Source organism: Garra rufa, chromosome 1 (genome assembly GCF_049309525.1).
Source record: "Garra rufa chromosome 1, GarRuf1.0, whole genome shotgun sequence".
NCBI classification, from domain to species: domain Eukaryota; kingdom Metazoa; phylum Chordata; class Actinopteri; order Cypriniformes; family Cyprinidae; genus Garra; species Garra rufa.
The window spans coordinates 27,789,750-27,811,561 of NC_133361.1; the positions used below are offsets into that span (position 1 = coordinate 27,789,750).

The 21,812-nt window shown below is 36.8% G+C and overlaps 1 protein-coding gene across 2 annotated transcripts in view; it reads right to left on the reverse strand.

Annotated features, from left to right (window-relative positions):
* Window positions 1-2,702: 2,702 nt before the first annotated feature.
* pde4a (phosphodiesterase 4A, cAMP-specific) overlaps window positions 2,703-21,812 on the reverse strand; it is a 74,950-nt gene continuing 55,840 nt past the window's right edge. For both annotated transcript variants that reach the window (XM_073838449.1, XM_073838456.1), the window contains 9 exons: window positions 12,292-12,385; window positions 11,965-12,128; window positions 11,760-11,858; window positions 9,730-9,894; window positions 9,496-9,595; window positions 7,030-7,184; window positions 6,828-6,950; window positions 6,560-6,742; window positions 2,703-6,461 (listed from right to left, as the gene is read on the reverse strand). In XM_073838449.1, the coding sequence (XP_073694550.1) occupies window positions 5,967-6,461; window positions 6,560-6,742; window positions 6,828-6,950; window positions 7,030-7,184; window positions 9,496-9,595; window positions 9,730-9,894; window positions 11,760-11,858; window positions 11,965-12,128; window positions 12,292-12,385 (1,578 nt within the window). In that variant the 3' untranslated portion in view covers window positions 2,703-5,966. The remainder of the gene's footprint in view (window positions 6,462-6,559; window positions 6,743-6,827; window positions 6,951-7,029; window positions 7,185-9,495; window positions 9,596-9,729; window positions 9,895-11,759; window positions 11,859-11,964; window positions 12,129-12,291; window positions 12,386-21,812) is intronic.

Here is a 21,812-nt window from a genome sequence, read left to right on the forward strand (position 1 = left end):
GTTACCCTATCCTCCTGAGACCCAGCTATAGAGTTTTTGCCTCTGTAGTGGACATTATATTTGAGTGAATTTCTATGAGAACTCACATATCACAGTTTTAAGCCTGGATGTCATGTGCAGAGCACATTCAGGGCTTTTTAGAAATACCAAAATGTTTGGATGTTTGACCATGACCACACCCTCTCCTTGGTCTTTAAAGATGGCTAAAATTTATTTAGTGAAAAAAATTACATCTTTATGGAAATATGATAATATTTTGTAATTGTCATTTAATTCTGATTTTCAAATTGTTTATCATAAAGCAACATCTCAGGGAAATGTTATGGCCTTTCAAATCCAAATATGACTTCCTGTTTTGAAACAGGACATAATATGTCCACTGTAGAGGACGCCAGGACTAAAATCATTTTTATTATGCATTTTGGGAGGCATTACAATTGAATAGGAAAATAAATAATATATCAATATTCTTATGAAATATTAGATATTATTATCAAAATCTGGCCAATTATTACTCCGATTATGCCTATTCTTTGTTGTACTCCTGTCCCAACAGCAATACATTAATACAAATTAGATGCAGTGTAGGCTATAGATAAACTGTGTTTAAAGGGAAAACCAGTTTATGGACATTTTTACACACATACTGCATGAAACAAAATGGTATATCAAATAATTTTTGTTATATGTTTTATAACATAGTTGTGAATCACCCTTAAACAAAGTTTTGTATAAAAAAATCACCAAACCTAAAAACTGATTCATGCCAAACACGGAGTCCATAATGTCCTCTACAGAGGACATGGAATAAAATATGAATAAAATATAATTTTTCAAAAATGCAATTTTTTATTTTTTCTAATGATCTAAACAATGCAATGGCATGAAAAAAAATACAAAATTCACAAATCCTTTTTTTTCTTGGTTTCTGGGCAAAGGCGTTTCACCAGCATTTACTGACAAATCAGCTCATTCTTAAATCCTATTACGCGTATATAATTTTAAACATAATCATTATTACAGGAATTATTAGATTATAGTTGCAAAAACACTTTTAAATGAACTGTAATTAAAACTATTTGTGTTCACGTGACCTGCGAAAGGCGCGCGGTTTTTCTTCAAGCCTGAAAGACGTTTGTTGTAGTACTCATTTTGCTAAACTTGTTTTAACGGCATACAATGTTTGTAAGTATTTCAATTTGTACTGTTTTGGGTCATTTACATCTGAGGACGTTTTTTACCCAAAGTTTCAGGACTCCAGGTAAGTAGCCAGACAGGCTGTGGTCGTATTAATAAACTATTTACTGAAAATTACTGTAACAAACTCCAATTATTATAATACATATAAACAAAGCTTCAAATAAATGGTTTAAGCAGCACTGAATGGTGATTAATTGTGTACTGGATATTTCATTAAATGCAGCAAAGAAGAAAAGAGGAGGCCATGATGATGGAACAGAAAGTTACATGCAGGTGAGAGAGATATTAATGGATGCTGTTTTATACATTTATACAGTGTTGGGATTTGGTTTATTGTTAGTTGCTTACAATCACAAATCTTTTATTACTATACAGTATTGTGCAAAAGTCTTAGGTCATTATCAAAAAATGGTTTAAAGTCAGTTATTTATATCTTTTGCTGCAGTGTGTCAGTAGGAAATATCAGTTTACATTTCCAAACATTCATTTAGCCATTAACTGTAATAATCCAGTGATATTTTTGTTTGCACAAGGAGTCTGACAACAGCCAGTGCTCCACACAGAGATCTGATCTCATCATCATCCAGTCTGTCTGGAATGACACAAAGAAACAGAAAAAAAACTGAGACTAAATCCAAAAGAACTGTGGCAACGTCTCCAAGATGCTTCAAGTGACCTACCTACAAAGCTACCTAAAAAACTATGCACAAATGCGCCAAGGACAAAAGCTGTTTAAAATGCAAATGATAGTCACACCAAATATGCTTTAATTTAGTTAATAGTAGTTATTTATTACATTCTAATTATGACATAATTTTTGACAGCACTCTCATTTTTTTGTCAAAGTACCCTAAAATTTTTAACAAAAATGTAGCTGTGTAGGTAGGTATCTCGAAGCATCTTGGAGACGTTGCAACAGTTCTTGTGGATTTAGTCTGTCTCAGTTTGTTCTGTTTCTTCATGTCATTCCAGACAGACTGGATGATGACGAGATCAGATCTTTGTGTGGAGCACTGGCTGTGGTCAGACTCCTTAATAGTTAGTCAAATAGTTAAACAATGAGGTGACGTCTTAGATAGTCTGTTTTACATTTACATTAATATTCTATACTTAAATATATATCAATATAAAAAAATACAGGCCCTATACAGGACAGGCTCAGAGTGTATAAATGGTTAAGCTACTAAAAATGTTAAATTAAAACTAAACTAAACAAATAAAATAAAAACTACTACTATTTCTAACAATAATACACAGTAAGTCAACAGTTGTTCTACTAGAAATGTTTGTCTCTAAATAAAGTCAGACTGTAGGGGTCAGTAAAGTGTCACTGTTGAGCAAAATAGCTTCAGCTCTGTGTAATAAGTATCTCTTAGCAGATGACACAGTATATTTTTAGTTTGCTGTTATGATATGTGTACTAATCATACATAAAAATCAGCCTTATTACATGTGGCAGATATGAGACTGCACATGGAAAAAAAAAAGGAAAAATACATATATTGCATTTATTAGAAAAATCGTCCTTTATTTGTATTTTCAACACACTTTACAGTACTGAACAGTGAAAGAAAAAATATACTGGTATATATTTATATATTTGTTTTTTTATATATATAGCTGTTTGCTTATTAAATGCATTTTATTCACAAAATGACAACTTAGTTCTCTCAGAGGAAAACCTTTCATAAAAATAATATAATATAAAATAACTTGGACACATTATACACATTACAGCAATATAATGTACAAATATTACAATCATTTTCCTGTGTTTTCTTTTTCATTTATATTATTACCATAATTTGTGAACAAGTAACGTATATTATTTAAAGCCCAGAGAATAATTTCATTGGAGAGTCTCATGAGGCATGACTTCAAAGTACAAAGAAAAACTGTTCTCTGATTAAGCCACCTCATCGTTCTGACTGTCTCTTGGTCATTAACCTCACAGAAGTATTTAAAAACCCTATTAAAAGCCATTACAGTGCAGATTATTGACACAGAGTAGCTGATGTTGCTCAGTGCTTCAGCGGAAAATGGCGTCGAGGACCAAAAAGACGACGTTTGGATCGAGCCATTTAAAGTGCTTACCCTGTGCCATGCTATACAACGCTCCATACCATTCCCCCTGATATCAGCCATCTCACAACAACTTCCTACAGAAAAAATAAAGTGCTGGTAAAGACAAGTTTTAGAAACAACGGATGATTAGTCTGTTTTCCAATACAATTCAAATATTCACATTTAAAGGTGATGGGGGTTGACTAAAGTCCCCCAAATGAATGGCAGGGAGATGACAGGAGAAAGAAAGGGTGCTTATGAAATTCCACAATTCAACTACAGCTCATTACAACTAAAAGTGATTCATTGTGACAGTGATTGATTCTGAGAGATCTCAAATTTACAATTCAACATTACAGTATATACAAAACAAGCAGTGATCCATCTACTATTTATATTCAATAGTAGTTTTTTGATTTTCAAACCATCAAACCAGAATGATACAAAAATAAAAACTGTACACAAACTGTTCAAAGAAAACACTTGTTTTTCCTTTTGATACCCAAAAAGAATGGCAGCAAGGAATTAATCTTAATAATTTCTTAATAAGAAACGATTGCTACAGTGTCGTGTTAAAATGGCAAATATTATTTGTTAGCGTAGTGCTCACAACATAACACACACACACACACACACACACACAAAAAAGACAGGCAAATGTATATGGGAATGTCATCGGTTCGCACAAACCGATCCCGTTTCCTCCCGTGGACCACCAAATGAAAACTTACACCATGACGTCCTCTAATCCTGCCACAGACAACAAGTACAGTTATCACATACAAACTGGTATGACCTCAAGTTACTGCTCTGACAGGCACAGGCTTGTGTAAAGCTAAGCTACTGACCAGCAGAAACTAGCTTGCCGTCGTTATTTCAAGAGGGATGCTCAAAAACGCTGCCCCGCGATATAGCAACAATTGGTTCATTCAACTGAACTAAAACCGAAAGAAAAAACTCTGAGAGATGAGAGAGGCAATATTGCAAACCTAACATCAACCTGAGAACTCGCTCTCATTTTCTTACTTTCTATCTCTCTCTTTCTCCCTTTAAAGTTGGTGAAAACTCAAACAGACACAACTTAAAAAATGCCAGACGTGAAATACATTGAAATACATGACCTGCTTTCTCTGTCTGTACTCCGTTATAGTCGCTCTCCCATGCTAAAAAAAACTACCCTACACCTGCAGATGGAGCTATTGTGTGTTCACAGACAAGCAAGGCATAGACATAAAACAAATAATCAATCTGGGATATAATGCCAACGTCTTATTACTCCACAATGTGACAGGTAGAAACCTGCAGTTGACATTAAGGCAAAAAAGCATCAAACTCAATATGGCTGCATGTGACTCGCTTCATCTGTCTTACCATCCTCAGTTGTAGCCACGATCAAGTCTTCTCCAACTTATCAGCTAAGCACTCATTCCTTTGGCAAAATATAATGTAGTGTGTATCGGCGCAGAGTATATATTATCAGCATGAGTGGGTGAAGGTGACAGAGTCTGTGCGAATGCGTGCTGCAATTGAGGAGACTGATGCTTTTACAAATTTGGCAGGAATGGATATAACAAAACAAAACGAAAAGAAGGCAAAACATATGTTTGAAAGCGTCACATGGCTTATCCTCAGAAAGTGACTATCATTAATTATTAACATGGAAAGTGAGGGCAATCCGGTGATAAATCCTAATCTGGTCCCTAAATGCTCGGTTGGCTTGAAAGCGACCGAGGAAGACTGACAGATGAGAGCAGGAATTATCACAAAGACGATGCGAACGCTCCATGCCGGCACGAACCATGTTGGATGGAGATAGATTGCTTAAAAAGAGAAAGAGACAATCAAAAATGAAGACAAAAGCAGACACTCCTGTCCCACGATGCATTGCTTCACAACAGCTCCAGAGTTGGAGCTGGTGGTTCAGAAAGGCACACGGCCATCTTGCACTGGTAGCACTCCTGGGTAAAGGGTAAGAGGGGGTGGGACCCGCTAACAAATCATTTCCGACATACTCATCCGTCCGCGCTCTTCTGGACAGCAGACGTTATCTGATTTTCTCCCGGCAGATGCAACTGTGTTCTCTCTCTATGACAGAAATTGAAGAAAAGTCTCTCAGATTTCACTGGGCATGTGAAGTCTGAGGATTTAAGTCCCTGTTAGAATGCTGATTATTGACACTGATGCTCCTTTTTATGATGGCTTTTTCCCAAAGAGATTCCTTTCAGATCCAAGCCCCCTGAACACATACACAGACACACACAGCCGTGTGTTTGCATGTACTGCGTGGTATCGTTATTTTAGGCTAAAACTCTAAATGTACGTCTGTGAATGTGTGTATGTGTATGTGTGGAAATTCCAGAGTGCTACACTGACGTAATGGCCCTTTACAAACCCCACCGTAATTCTGTTTCTCCGTCAAACCTCGCCCTCGCTGCTGCTGCTGCTGCTGCTGGACGGACTCCAGCTCGCACTCGAAATCTACAGTTGCTGTGTTAAATACTTCTCTGATATCAATATTATTTTGTTCCCTTTTTGAAAAATAAAATCAAATGTCTTATTGGATTGGTACACAAGACTTATTCTGTTCATGGTCTAGCTATCAGAAACAGAAGAGTCCTATGTGAATGGAATAGGGACAGTTTTTGAAGGATGGCCCCTACTTAGCCCTCTGGGCCAGACAGCTGTTCCTTGAGTCTCGAGTATTACGTGTCATCGGTGGGAGAGGATGACTTCTCCTCCTCCTCGGTCTCCTCCACGGGGCTCTCTTCGGACTGTCTCTCGTCTTCCTCCTCGACTACTGACTGAACCTGCAGTCGCCTCCGTCCTGACCTCTCGACCATTACCTCTGTCACCTCCTCTCCGTCCTCCATTTTTTCTTCTATCTCATCCTCCTCGGCTTCGTCCGCCTCCTCGTCTTCTTTCTTTGCCTCTTGACCATGGCTGTCTATGTGGTTGTGACTGGGAGTGCTGTCCTGTCCTGTTTCTCCTTCCAGGGTGAGTTCAAACTGGAATTTGTTCGTGCAGGATTCAAGCTCATTATCTGGGCCGTCAGGCGGTGGCGACGGGCTCTGGGGAATGGTGCTTTGGTACCAGTCCCGGTTGTCCTCAAGGGTGTCCAAAATTTCCTGAGCATCAGGGTGGACCAGGTCCCCCCAGGTCTCCCACAGGGGATGCACAATATAATCAATAAATCCCACCTGAATAATGAAACCCGACATACAGAGAGACCGTTTAGGAGCAGCTTATGTCAGAGAAGGTTGAGAATGTATGTTTGTGTGGGTGTTTATATGTGTACCTGACTCTTTTCCACGGACGCAGTGTGTTTGTCACACATGGGGCTGATTTCCATCCCACGCTCTCGCTCTTTATCACCCTGCCGAAAGAACTCTTGCATAATACGCTCAGTCCACTGCCTGTACACTGCCAGGGGCTTGGTTGGGTTACTAAGGTCGGCACAGTGCACCATGTTCCTCAGGACCTGCACACACACACATGCACACTTGTGACTAAGCAGTCTGTCTTTTTTCTAGTCTGCACTTAAGACTCACGATAAAAGCACACACCTGTATTCGGTCATTATAATGGTCCAGCATCAGCACACCTGAACTTGTCACTTTCTTGGTCTCAACCATTGTCTTCAGATCTGCCAGCAAGCTCATATGCTTTGACATGTCTGTTGCCAGGACCTGAGAAGACAAGGAAATAAAAGTGTGTTTATTTCCATTTACACATAATGGATTCAATGCATTGCAATCAGGGTCTAACCATGTCGATGACCAGCTTGCGCAGACTCTGCCGTTGCCGTTTGGTGAGGTTCTGAAAGATGTCACAGTTCTCCTCATGCAGAAGCTTGAAACCTACAGCCAGATGGTGGTTCTCCAGTACAGATTCATCGTTGTACATTAACGCCAATTCTGAGTCTGTGAAAAAGATTAGGGCAAGCCATCAGTGGATTTTAGGGATCGACAGTAAGGATGGCCCACTGGGCCCAGAGGCAGTGAGAAACAGTTTGTTGATCAAAATTTTTGATCTTCTACATCCATTTTTATGCTCTGCAAATGTAAACGTTTGGTTTTCTGTAATGTGTTCTACTTTGTTGTTGTTATAAACAGACTTAGTACAGTATCATAATTTTCATACTAGACTTATAGCATTAAAGGAGAAGTTTACTACAAGAACCAACATTTACAGATAATTTACTTACCCCATTGTTATCCAAGATGTTCACATCTTTCTTTCTTCAGTCAAAAAGAAATTTTGTTTTTTTTGAGGAAACATTTCAGGAATGTTCTCCATATAGTGGACTTCTATATGGTGCCCAAGAATTTGAACTTACAAAATGCAGTTAAAAAGCAGCTTCAAAGAGCTCTAAATGATTCCAGCTGAGGCAGAAGGGTCTTTATGCAGCGACGTAGGGAAAATGAGATTAATGAGTTATGAGTTATTTTTTCGACATATAGTTGTTTTGAACCGGAATACACAAAGTTCATGCAGAGCTAGACAAGATGAGCGTTTGAGGTTAAAAAGGTATATAAATCGTCCTCAACTGGGATCATTTAGAGGCCTTTTGAAGCTGCATTAAAACTGCATTTTGGAAGTTCAAACTAGTGGGCACTAGTGTCCACTATACGGAAACATAATTTCTTTACGACAATTTCTTTGGATGACAAGGGGGTGAGTAAATGATCTGTAAATTTTTGTTCTGTTGTGTCCTCTTCTTGGGTCCTTTAAAGAAACAAGTGAGGACCCTGCTGCTGATTTTCCTTTTTTTTATTTAGAATATTTAGAGATAGCCTCAAATGCAATATATTTTCAGTCACAATACCAAGCATGTTTGTTATCAGGGTTGCCAGGATTTCACAAAAAAACCCCACCCAATTGCTACTCCAAAAAAGCCCAATTGCATTTCAGAGGGGGCATTTTACACAGAAATGATCTCATTCAGGGGGTAAAATACACATTTTTGGTGGGGTTCCTATGGTAAAAATTCACATTCCAGGGGATAAATATCATGTTATTAGAGTTGCTTCAACCTGCGGACATGAAAAACAACCCATGGCAACAATTTTAACGTAGGCCAGTTTTGTGGGAAAACTGCGATCTTGGCAACACTGTTTGTAACTTACAATGGCAAACATGTTGAAAGCACTTCTTATGTGTAAAAAGTACCTATACATATGAGAGGCAGCAAGATTGGAAGAAAAGCTTGACGTACTAGCAACTACAGATTGTTTAAGGCTTTTTTAATTATTAGGATAGCACTAACTAACGTGGGGTTAGTTGTAACACACGTGGTTTAAATATTTCCACACATGCTAGAATAATAAAATTTAAGGTATTTACTAGTTGCTATTTAAACACTGTATAGGAACAAATGCGCCAAAATTCTGAAATCTTTTGAAAATATCACTGAACAGAAGTAATTTTTCATCTCAGTTTTTAGTACTCATTTAAAATAAAAATAAAATTAAAATGTGCAAAAAATGACAATAACCAGTTTTAAATTCCAGTTTAGCAGATAGGGAATGTTGTAACACTGAATTACAATGTGCCCCATTATTATTAAACTATGCTATTCTATGACATTAGCACTGAGGCCTATGATTTTGTATTGATCTAAACCAGTTCTCAGATGCTATCATCATTATTTTTACAATATAGAGCAGCCATATCACCCTGTAACTCAAGACTGGTCACCCACTGAAGCTAAGCAGGGTTGAGCCTGGTCAGTACCTGGACGGCAGACCTCCTGGGAAAACTAGTATGCTGCCGGAAGAGGTGCTAGTGAGGCCAGCAGGGGGTGCTCACCCTGTGGTCTGTGTGGGTCCTAGACCCCCGCATAGTGATGGGGACACTATACTGTCAAAAAAACACCGTCTTTCGAATGAGACGTTAAAAAGAGGTCCTGATTCTCTGTGATCAAAAAAAAAAAAAAAAAAAAAAAAAATTCCCAGGATGTCTTTTCGAAAAGAGTAGAGATGTGACCTCGGCGTCCTGGCCAAATTTGCCCATTGGCCTCTTGACTATCATGACCTAACAATCACCATATACTGAGTGGCTTCATCATTCTATCTCCTCTCCACCAATAAGCTGTGTGTGGTGCGCCTGCTGTTGCATTATCTGCACACTGGTGGTGGATGAGGAGATACCCTTCACAATCTAAAGTGCTTTGAGTGCTTAGAAAAGTGCTTTATAAAATGTAATGAATTATTATTATTATTATAGACTTACTGGTGTTGATGAGGAACTGGTTAGAAACTCCAGGGTGGTCTACATCATGAATGGCAGCAGCGAACAATGCAGCCAGGATTTCAAGATCAGTGAAAACAGCCTGGTGGGAAGATGTCGTAGTATGATGGTTATCAATATGTAAAGTGTCAGTTCTGATTTTGAAATCTGATTTCAGATTATGAAACTTTTTGCTTTTAAATGGGCACTGGCTGTCTCATGTTGGCATATACTCACGTCCAGTGCCGGTGTGGAGAGCAGCACATGTGTTGACTGTGTGACATCAGCAGCATGCAGGCTGTTGTGATAGGCCACGTTGGCATGGTAGTGGTCTTCCAGGGTCATCACATAGGTGATAAATGTGTCCACTGGGATCCGAAATGTCTTTAATAGATCCCTTTCCTTTAACGCATTGCAGATCATAGACAGAACATAAAGAATAGAAATAAAACAAAGTAACATGAGTCAATATAAATAATGAAGAGGTTTTTTGTTGTAACTATTATTGCTGGGTATCAATACAGATTTCCTGGTTCGATTACATTATGATGCATACGTTTTTTTATTTAGATTCAAGTATACATTTGGTTTGATTATTGCTTCACATTCAAAAACAAACTTTAATGCAAACTTAAATTCATAGGAAGGAACACTGATACAGAGACCATTCTGACTTAAAACATTATGAAAATGTATATTTCAAAAATTAACAACTTACAGAACTTTCAGAATCTGCCAAATGTAATTTTTTTTTTTACCAAAATAAGAGGGATAATACAAAATGTGTTATTTTTTATTTACTCCTGACCTGGATAAGACATTTCACACAAAAGATGTTACAGTATAGTCCACAAGAGAAAATAATAGTTGTAACAGAAAATAACTATTAGTGGTAGTTGTTTGTAAGTCCATTGTTTGTCCTGAACAGTTAAACTGCCTGCAGTTTTTCAGAAAAATCCTTCAGGTCCCACAAGTTCTTTGGTTTTCCAGTATTTTTGTGTATTTAAACTCCAACAATGACTGTATGATTTTGAAATCCATCTTTTCATACTAAGGACAACTGAGGGACTCATATGCAACTATTACAGAATTTCAAATGCTAAAAGGCAGTACTAAATGAAAAAATATGATATTTAGGCAAAATAAGAAAAATTTACACATATCTATTCTGTTCAAAAGTTTTCACCCCCAGCTCTTAAAGGTTGTATCAGCGATTCTAGGCTGAAAAATAAAGTGTCAAATTCAGCTGACCTTTCTTCATGATCCGCTCGCTGCCTGCCCCATAAATTGGCTGTAAAAAAAAATGCGTCTCTGTGGTCAGCCTAGGGTCCGAGATATGCCAAAGAAACAATCGGTGCTACCAACCATTCCACAGCAAAACAAACAGTGTTCCAACCAATCAGCGTCAGGGGGTTGGTGTTGTGGACTTTCATACTGGTGCAGGGATGTGAGGGAGGCGGAGCGAAAGTCCACAACACCAACCCCCTGATGGCTTGAAATCGCTGATACAACCTTTAATGCATGTTTTTTCCTTCTGGAGCATCAGTGAGCATTTGAACCTTCTGTAATAGTTGCATACGAGTCCCTCAGTTGTCCTCAGTGTTAAAAGATGGATCTCAATATCATACACAGTCATTGTTGGAAAGGGTACAAATACACAAAAATGCTGGAAAACCAAAGAATTTGTGGGACCTGAATAATTTTTCTGAAGAACAGCAGGCAGTTTAACAGTTCAGGACATACAAGGGACTCATGAACAACTATCACTGAACAAAAAACACAGCAGGTAACAACACGTATTATAGGGGATGTAAACTTTTGAAGGGAGTCATTTTTGTAAATTCAACTATAATGTTCTCTTGTGGACTATATCTAAACATATTTTTATGTTAAATATCTTATTCAGGTCAGTACTAAATAAACAGTAACATGCATTTTGGATGATCCCTCTTATTTTGGTAAAATAATTAACATTTTAGCAGATTCTGAAAGGGGGATGTAAATCTTGACCTCAACTGTATATAGTTAAGTGAGATAGTTCAGCAGAACTCAGGGCACATGCTGGACAGGAAGTGCAAGCACATTTCCACACAGCCACTGAAAATAGGCATTGAGTAAAAGATTGATTTGGTGAAAAAATCTATATTTTTACCCAGCTTTTAGTAATGAGCATACAAAACAAACAAAACCACCCAGACATCTTTGCATCTGACATATTTTAAAAGTACAGAAAAACACATTTATTGCAAAAACCAGGGGCTACGCACCTGGAAGATAGCAAACATGATGCAACTTAGAGGTCTGTTATTGGAGTACTCAGCCACACGGAAGATATTAAGGCCCCACTTGTTTAAGTCATTTAGCTCCTTTAAAGAAAAAGTACATTAAATCATCAAATCCATTTGACAAACTTGACATTTTATACCAATAGGTAGTATTATTGGTATGAGTATGTATGCATTGTGTCCGTACCCTGGCCAGTGAGTCCTCCTGCTCGGTTTTGACCCCGAAGCGGGGCAGGGCTGCACTAGTGAGGCTCGAGCTATGTGTAAGCTTCTTGACGCCGCTGATGTGAGACATTGGTTTTTCTCGCTCCCGGAGTGTAGGAGAGGGAATCTCTACCTCATTCTGTTTGTCTGAGACACAATCAATGCATGAACCTTTAACAGATGACAGCTAATTCCATATCAGTAAGTACTCCAGTGTAACATACTGCAATGTTGAAACTAAGGTTCTGTGCTCCTGAAAATAGAAGCAAGGCTGAGATGTACAGAGCAGAGCGTGCGCAGACTCACTCACCTAGGAAGGTAGTGGAGATGTATTCAGACACCTGATTCCCCGAGCGGCTCATCTCAGATAGATGAGACAGTTCCCTGTTTAACATCCTCTTGAACTAGAGATCAGAAAAGGGAGAGATGGAGATAGACAGACAGGGAAAACGGGAGAATGATAAGTACACAGCAGATGGTAATAATGCGGAAAAATACAAATTTCAATCTATCTGAAAAGAAACTAATATGAAAAACAGACATTATATATTATTACAGTACATGTTAACTAGAGTGCGGATCGGGCCGCATTTTTCTGTCTGAGCCCGGCCCGCGTCCGACAGAGCAGTAACCGAACCCGACCCGAGCCCGACAGGCATTAAGATATTTATGTCCGAGCCCGATCCCAGCCCGACACAGTTAAAATCAAATTTTTTTTCTCATACTAATGACACATGCACTTTTTTGTGTGGAAAACCCGCTTTTATTAAGCAACTGTAGGAAGGCGTTCGGAAATGTCAACAGATGAGAGCATCAGCGCACATGGGGCAAAAAGCAGTCAATGCCTTATCGCGCTGATGTGACCGAGCCCGAGCATCCTTTCTAAATATCTGTCCGAACCCGGCCCGGCCCTTCGGGTACCGTCGGGCTTGGGTCGGGTATCCATCCTCTAATGTTAACATGTCAAATACCTGTTTTAAATGGATATTTCACCCAAAAAAATAAAATAAATAATTACTAAGATAGAGAAGAAAATTGGGTTCCAAACAACATTGGACCCCTCTGACTTTCATTGTATGCAGTGTTAATCTTAAAAGCACATTATGATTTAGTCTTAGTCATAGTCTTTTGACTAAAAGTCATATTTTAGTCATCTGAATTGTTCTAGTTTTGTCGACTAAGTCTACAGTAGATTTAGGCTAAAATCTAATGGGTTTAGATACAGTGTATTTCACATATTAGGCATTTCTCTAAAATTTCCAAAATCATTATATAGGTTTGATATTAAGGTTTTATCATGACAGACACATATTTAACTGCTGTGCCTTTATATTAAAATGAAATAAAACCACTTTTCCTTTCAATGAAATACGAATGGTTAGGCCTATATAATATGCGTTCTTTATAACAACTTGCTTCCCACATTCTTCATTCTTTTAAGCAGACATGTTTATTTATATAAATAAATTTAGATCCTTAAATCCTTATTAGGGCTACTAAAGTGATTCAGTCAAGAGCAGTGGGTGGTTTTTTGTCTTTCTTTTGTTGCTTGACACAGACAATAGCAACTAAATTAGGCTGCTGTCCCTATAAAACTGAATGCATGGATGCAATGTACTGATACACATCAGAAATATCTTAAAATGCAACCGAGTGTGATTATGTGAATACTCGTCAAAACAGACAATTTTACATCATTATATGGACAGAAACATTTTTTTAAATGATTGTGCAGGGCTCAAGAGTGCGAATAAATAAATAATTAATTAATAAAAACATTAATTTGCGAGTGATGTTTTTGCTGTGATTGCTACTGGTGGTGACTAGATACCTTTGAAGTCAAAAGTTTACCTTGCTGAATCTGCAAAATGTTAATTATTTTAACAAAATAAGAGGGATCGTGCAAAAAGCATGTTATTTTTTATTTAGTACTGACCTGAATAAGATATTTCACATAAAAGACATTTGCATTTAGTCCACAAGAGAAAATAATAGTTGAATTTCTAAAAATTACCCAGTTCAAATGTTTACAATACACTTGATTGACAGCTGTGGTTTGTTTGTTTTTTGTATTGTTTAGTGGTAGTTGTTCATAAGTCCCGTGTTTGTCCTGAACAGTTAAACTCCTTCAGGTCTTCGTTCTTCAAGTTCTTTGGTTTTTCAGTATTTTTGTGTATTTGAACCCTTTCCAACAATTCCTGTATGATTTTAAGATGCATCTTTTCACATTGAGGACAACTGAGGGACTGTAACTATTATAGATGATTTAAATGCTCACTGATGCTCACTGAAGGAAAAACTATGAAGAGCTGGGGGTGAAAACTTTTTGAATTTGATCAGGGTAAATTTAACTTTGTTTTTCTTCTGGGAAACATATAAACTTCTGTAGCCTCTGAAGCAGTACTAAATGAAAAAAATATGATATTTAGGAAAAATAAGATAAATGTACACTTCTTCATTCTGTTCAAAAGTTTACACCCTGGCTCTTAATGCATCAGTGAGCATTTGAACCTTCTGTAATAGTTGCACATGACTCCCTCAGTGATAAAATATGGATCCCAAAATCATACAGTCATTGTTGGAAAGGGTTCAAATACACAAAAATGCTAAAAAAAACAAAACAAAGAATTTGTGTGTCCTGAAGGATTTTTTTGAAGAACAAACAAGGGACTCATGAACAACTATCACTAAAAAAAAAAAAAAAAAACAACAACACAGTTGTGGATCATTCAGGTAATAACACAGTATTAAGAATCAAGTGTATATAAACTTTTGAACAAGGTTATTTTTTATAAATTCAACTGTTATTTTCTCTTGTGGTTTATATGTAAACGTAATCTTATTTAAGTCAATATTAAACAAAAATAACATGCATTTTGTATGATCCCTCTCATTTTGGTAAAATAATCAAGGTGTATGTAAACTTTTGACGTCAACTGTAAATTGAAAAATGTGCATGTAATACCTTTTTTCCTGCTTGTTTTGCGATCATATCTTTTGTTATGTTAACGTAAAAACAGTCCTCATCTCTGCCGAACACCATTAACGACAGCACATCTCCTAGTGAAAAAGCTGGCAACACGAGAGAGAAATGACGGAGATGTGCGAAGAGAAAGTGCAGACTAGCAGTGTCTACTTCATGCACAACTTGAACAAAATCAACAGGTAAAGCTGTCAGCTGTGTGGACATTAGCAATATCGTTAACAATTTCTTTTTATACTTGATACTAATATGGCTGCTTCTTATTAAGATCTTTACTTTATATGCTGTGTTCTATTAATGCAAGTACTTCGTATTATTCGAAGTGCACTTGCGGTCCAATAATCACAATAAGCTTTGTGATCTTTTCATTTTTAATTAGTCTCAGTCTCAGATGTCACACCCACAGATCGTTGGCTGAACTTCTGATGCATAAGGCAGTTTTACACACCAGGCAGTTATTGTGGGGACAGTTCCATGCCCCTAAACCTGACGCAGCACAAGATGAAACGTGATTGGTTGCTTTACCTGTCAGTCATAAGGCCTTTTGGGCAGGACTTGGCCATTCAAAGCGGCCAGGGTTCCCAGACCTTCTACTGTCATTTTGAAGGTCTGGCTACAAGAAACTACTTTTTAAGAAGCAAAATATCATCTTTAAAATTCTGCCAAATTTTGCCGCTCTTAAATGTGACATGAGCGATCTCTTTAGTGCCTCAGTTTAAAGAGCATGTGAACCCATCATATCTTTCTCTTGTCTTTACTACTTTAGTAGGAAATATGTATGGACATTAAAAGGTACAGTATGTTATACGATACAGTACAACTTACTAAAATGCCTCATGTAATCGCTCATGCAGTGTTTCAAACTGCAGAACACGTTTAAAACTTAACAATGCACATAACATTTGTGCATTGTCATGCAATAACCATCCGGCGTCCATAAGCTCATTAGTCAGCTAGAAAAAATAACCATAAAAGGAGCATTTTGCTGAATTAATAATACATATTCATACTTTTACTTAACCTGTAGTCTACACGATAGGAAAGAATGCAACGAGCTAAAGATAAAATTCAACACCTCCTATATAACTGCATGTTCCTAATGAAGAAAAACAGACTTTTATAGAAAGCATTGAGGAGGAGCCCAAACAAAATTCAGTGGCCAAGTGATGCTGACATGCCAATATCATGGTCCATGATATTGACACAGATTCTTAAAGGAACACTCCACTTTTTTTGGAAATAGGCTCATTCTCCAACTCCCCCCGAGTTAATAAGCTGAGTTTTACCGTTTTGAAATCCATTCAGCCGTTCTCCTGTTCTGGCGATATCACTTTTAGCATAGCTTAGCATAGATCATTGAATCCTATGAGACCAATATAGCATCGATGAGCCAATGAGCCAATTGGAGTGTTCCTTTAAGTTCTCAAGCTGGAAAAGACTTTTAGCTCCCAAGTGAATCTTAGTTCCCAGGACACCTACATAAACTGGTAGACATAAACTGACTGTGGCCCTTAAAATAATTTGGCACCTATTTTTGTTTTTTATAGGAGCCAATGGCTCATTAAGCTTTTTTTTTTGAGTAAATGATGACAGAATTTTCATTTTCAGGTAACCTGTCCCTTTAAAACATTTTTTGCTGTATTATTCAGCTGTTTACTTTTGCTTTTGCAGATAGACTTTTAAAGTCTCTTCTGCTCACCAATCCTGCATTTATTTGATCCAAATAAATTTTGAAATATTTTTACTGTTCAAGTCAAGTCAAGTCAAGTCAAGTCACCTTTATTTATATAGCGCCTTTTACAATACAGATTGTGTCAAAGCAACTGCACAGTATTTAAACAGCACCATAGTGTGTAAGTAACGCATTATTGTAACAATCAATTTTCAGTTAAAGGCAGTTCATCAATGAATTCAGTGATATCATCGTCAGTTCAGTTCAAATAGTATACCATATCGCAGTTCAAAATAACTGTTTTCTATTTTAAAATGTAATTTTACTTAATTTTCCTGTGATTTCAAAGCTGTATTTTTAGCATCATTACTCCAGTCACATGATCCTTCAGAAATCATTCTAAAATTTAGATTTGCTGCTCAAAAAATATTTATTATTTTTATTACTATGTTGAAAACAGCTGAGTAGAATTTTCTCAGGTTTCTTTGCTATACAGAAAGTTATATATATAGAATTTCAGCATTTATTTGAAATAGAAATCTTTTTGTAACATTATAAATGTCTTTATCATCACTTTTGATCAATATAAAGCATCCTTTATTAATTTCTTTTAAAATTATACTGACTCCAAACGTTTGAATGGTATAGTGTATAATGTTACAAATGCTTTTTATTTCAGATAAATGCTGATCTTTGAATCTTTCTATTCATCAAAGAATCCTGAAAATGTACTCAACTGTTAAATACTGATGATAACAATAATAATAAATGTTTCTTGAACTCAAAATCAGCATATTAGAATGATTTCTAATGGATCGTGTGACACTGAAGACTGGAATAATGATTCTGGAAATTTAGCTTTGATCACAGGAATAAATTACATTTTCAAATAGAAAGCAGTTATTTTAAATAGTAAAAATATTTCACAATATTACTGTTTTGCTTTACTTTGGATCAGGTGGCTTGGTGAGCAGAAGAGACTTTATAAAATAACATTAATAATCTTCTGTTCAAAAACTTTTGACTGGTAGTAGGGCTGCAACAACGAATCGATAAAATCGATAAAAATCGATTACTAAAAGCGTTGGCAACGAATTTCATAATCGATTCGTTGTGTCGCGCGACGCAGAGACATTTGGTTGTTATATATATTAAAAAAAATTTTGAGCGCAGAGCGGAGTGGACACATTCGGTCTCTCTCCCGCACTGATGCCAGCAGAGTTCGGCACCTCATAAGCTGTGTTTCCATCCAAAAATGCGAATTTAACTTATGCGCAAAACTGGAACATTTGAGCATAAAGCACCGTTTCTACATTATATATATATGCTGCCCCGATTTATATCAAACATGTTTGATATTTAAGCCTACTTTGGCTAGCGTACTTTCACAGCAGCCAATGCTCGATCGCAAAACAGCTGCTGTACGGGTCGTTGGATAGTGGAGATGGAGAAAACTACTTCTATAGTTTTTGTAACACTGTCTGTCTGTATAATGTGTCGAAAACATACCATAACCGTAAGGAGAAAGAGGAGCTCTGCTGAGGTGAAATCGTCTCAGTTTTGAATAGGGCTGTGACGGTGGCACGTTGTTTTTTTATATATAGCCTACACTTCAGTCAGCGAACAAGCAGCCTAAAAACGCTAAAATAAATCAAAGAAATAATATATTTAATTAAGAAAGTAGCCTAAGAGTATTACATAGGCTATTAAACAAACATTCCTTGTAAAAATGTCCGACAGCTCATCAATTTTTGGCCGACTGAATTTCCAGTCCGACTGTCTTTTTTACTCTTTCTCTTCCTCATTACACAGCTGCTGTTTTAAATAGCAAAGTGATTACATTTATTTTCGTTCCTTTAGTTTATAAAGTTAATTTAGAGATATATTTGGAACACTTTTTGTTTGTTAAATTCAAGTTTTTGTTTTTTAAAGTTATGACCTAGCAAACAGCTGCAGCCAGATCAAAAGCCTGCTTAATTCATCGCGATTTAAATTAAAATCCATTGATATAAAAAACTTAAAACATATCACAATATTAGTTTAATCATTCAATCAAGATAATTCCAAAGTTTGTGCGGAGAGAAGCGCGCTTTGCAGGACATGGAGACGCCAGTGCAATGTGGAATTTCTTTTTTGCTCATAAAGGTAAGAGTAATTTACCACCCGGGCCGGAACTGTAAAGGGTCTACCTTAGTTTGTGTGTACTAACAGTATCAACAAAATGTGCTCTTAAAGAAAACAAACACGCTTGATATCTTTGGTTTAAACAGGAGCGCTTCACAATAATTAACCGAAACCCAGGTAATTGCCTCACAAACACAATATCTAGAGAAAGCTTTAAATTATTATTTTACTATAAAACGAAATAATTAAAATCGAAAACAAAACTCTTTCATTAGCTAATCCATAAAGATGCATTAGGCATTAATGAGCAGATGGCAGGATCGTCAATTTCATCTTTGCAACACTGAATCAGAAAATACTAGTTTATTAATAAGTAATTCGAATATTTTCTTAATTTTTGCCTTGACACATTCATGGTAATTACTTTTGCCGGGGCTTTGAGGCCAGTTTTGCGTGCATTTGAATGCGGAACTCTTCCAGCTGGTCGCTGCTGATGGCAGGACACCAAACACCGCCATGGCAGAATGAATGTAGCAGAAAGTTAGTCAAGTTATCCCGTTCCAGCGTGCAAAGTCACATGACTTTTTTAATGCGCACTGATGGGAAATGCAGCATGTACACCACAGCAAGCCGCTGTCTTGACGGATAGTAATTTTAGTTTATTTAGTCTATATATTTGGCAGATGTAAAGCATACATGTGTATGTTTTTTGTGTTAGTCCATTTTTATTTTATTATTATTATTATAACAGTTCAAGGAGCAACATGTTCGTGCACTTTCTAAAGATTTTAGTTCTGTTTTTGAATAAAGGGTTGTAAATCCCTTGTTTTTTTCCCCCGATTCATCGATTAATCGAAAAGATAATCGACAGATTAATCGATTATTAAAATAATCGTTAGTTGCAGCCCTAACTGGTAGTGTATATTGAAAATGTCTGAATGTCACCTAAAAATGCAATGCTATGTGGTACTGCAAGGTCATATGCAGTTTGTGCTTACAGCATACAGCATGCAGATATTTGAATGCAAATAAACCTAAGGCATTTCTAATGTTATAGCTGTAACATTGTGTGGTTAGACGAAAGGGCTCGTCTTTAATTAAAATCTAATTAAGTGATGGCCATCAGGGGAGAGCATTGTGGAGCAGTCTCCTTAAATCTCTGCAAACTATTGCTCTTACAAATAGGAGAAGAAAGGCTTTGTAAGGAAATCAGCTATTTATAAAAAGCAAATATGTGCCTTAAATGACTGAAATTGTGCAAGTTCAGCGGATAACGCAACACAAGTACACAGTCACACAGCACGACTCCGATAAGACCCCTGGTCTGTCCCACTGACTGGTCCTTCACACATTACAATCTCCATGGAAACCAGCAGGTTTCCTTAGCAACTGCCTCCTCACAGTCCCTCCTGCAGCATGATGGGAGCGAGGCGATGGGTTGGGTGACAATCTGAGAGAGTAGGCAGGTGTCTGTCTCTGACCTCGTCCAAGGTCAACACTCTCTGTATCACTCTCCATCTCCTGCTCTCCTCCATTCTGTCTTTATCTCTCTCTTTAAGCCCTCATTTTCGTTTCCTGTCTCTCTCTTTATCTCCGTCCTCCACATTCTCTCCATTTTTCTAATGCTATTTAATCACCCTCTGCAGTCATATTTTTCCATTGATTGTGTTTCTATTCATTCTCTTTCATGGTCTGCATGGATGTGTGTGTATCAGACAAATGCAAATGCATTTCTATCACATGCGTTGTTGTTGTTAAATCATCTATAGCTAGCACAAGCGAGTTTAACGACACAAATAATGCACAAATTCTAATCAACAACACAACAGGGGAAATAACAATCAATGTTAAGTCTACGTTTTAAATAAGTCCAAGTCAATTTCTTGTCACAGCTATCAACCCACTCACTGTAAACCTGAATCTTCCTGAATTTTCCCTTAGGGATCAATACACAATGTCTATCTATCTCACACAGTCAATCTGTGAGTTTATATAAAGCTTCATTTACAAAATCCTCTTCCCTGTGCAACTGCATATTACATACTGTACCAAGACTCAGTTTGTACTGTGCTGAGTCATTATTAAAACATTCACAGAGTGCCAACTGTTTTTAGCATGCATCCTCTGGAGGACCAAGATGATACCAGATCACGTGGAAAGGAAAAAAGACCAAATTAATACAAATATGTGCTACTAGGGGAGTCTGATAGTATGTGTTGCTCTTATTTACCAAGACTGAGTTTGATGGTTGAGTTTGATAAGGCAGGCACAAAATAATGGCAAAAGAATATTCATTTACATTTAAATCTTTAGGTAAATTTGAACCTGGACCACAAAACCAGTAATAAGGGTTATTTTTTTAAGCTTTCCATTGATGTATGGTTTGTTAGGATAGGACAATATTTAGTCGAGATACAACTATTTGAAAATCTGAAATGTGAATGTGCAAAAAAATCTAAATAATGAGAAAATTGCCTTTATCGTTGTCCAAATAAAGTTCTTAGCAATGCATATTACTAATCAAAAATTAAGTTTTGATATATTTATGGTCTGAAATTTACTAAATATCTTCACAAAATATCTATGGCACATCTTCACTAAATATCCTAAAGATATTTGCTATAAATGAAAAATAAATTTATTTTTGGCTATTGCCTATGCTACTTAAGACTGTTTTGTCATCCAGGGTCACAAATTTGTTGTGATTGTATCAATTTTTATACAAGACGTTAAATTAATTTAAAAAATGCTTTAAAATTGTAAAAAATGCTGTGCTTTACATTTTAATGAGCTAATGTCTATAGGTCAACATAGATTAAACATATTTGTCACTCCACAACCAGAGAAAGCATCCTAACCCAAGATTTTGAAATGTCAGAGTCACTGTTTGTGTCCCAGTGTTTTTAATAGTATCTGTTGCCAGATAGAATCAAAAACTTTGAGATACAAACAGTAACTCTGCCACATTTCAATATCATCAATATCCATATCAAACCTCCCAACAGTACACAAGTCTTGGATGAAGAAACTTTGCAGAAAAAAGCAGGTTCTA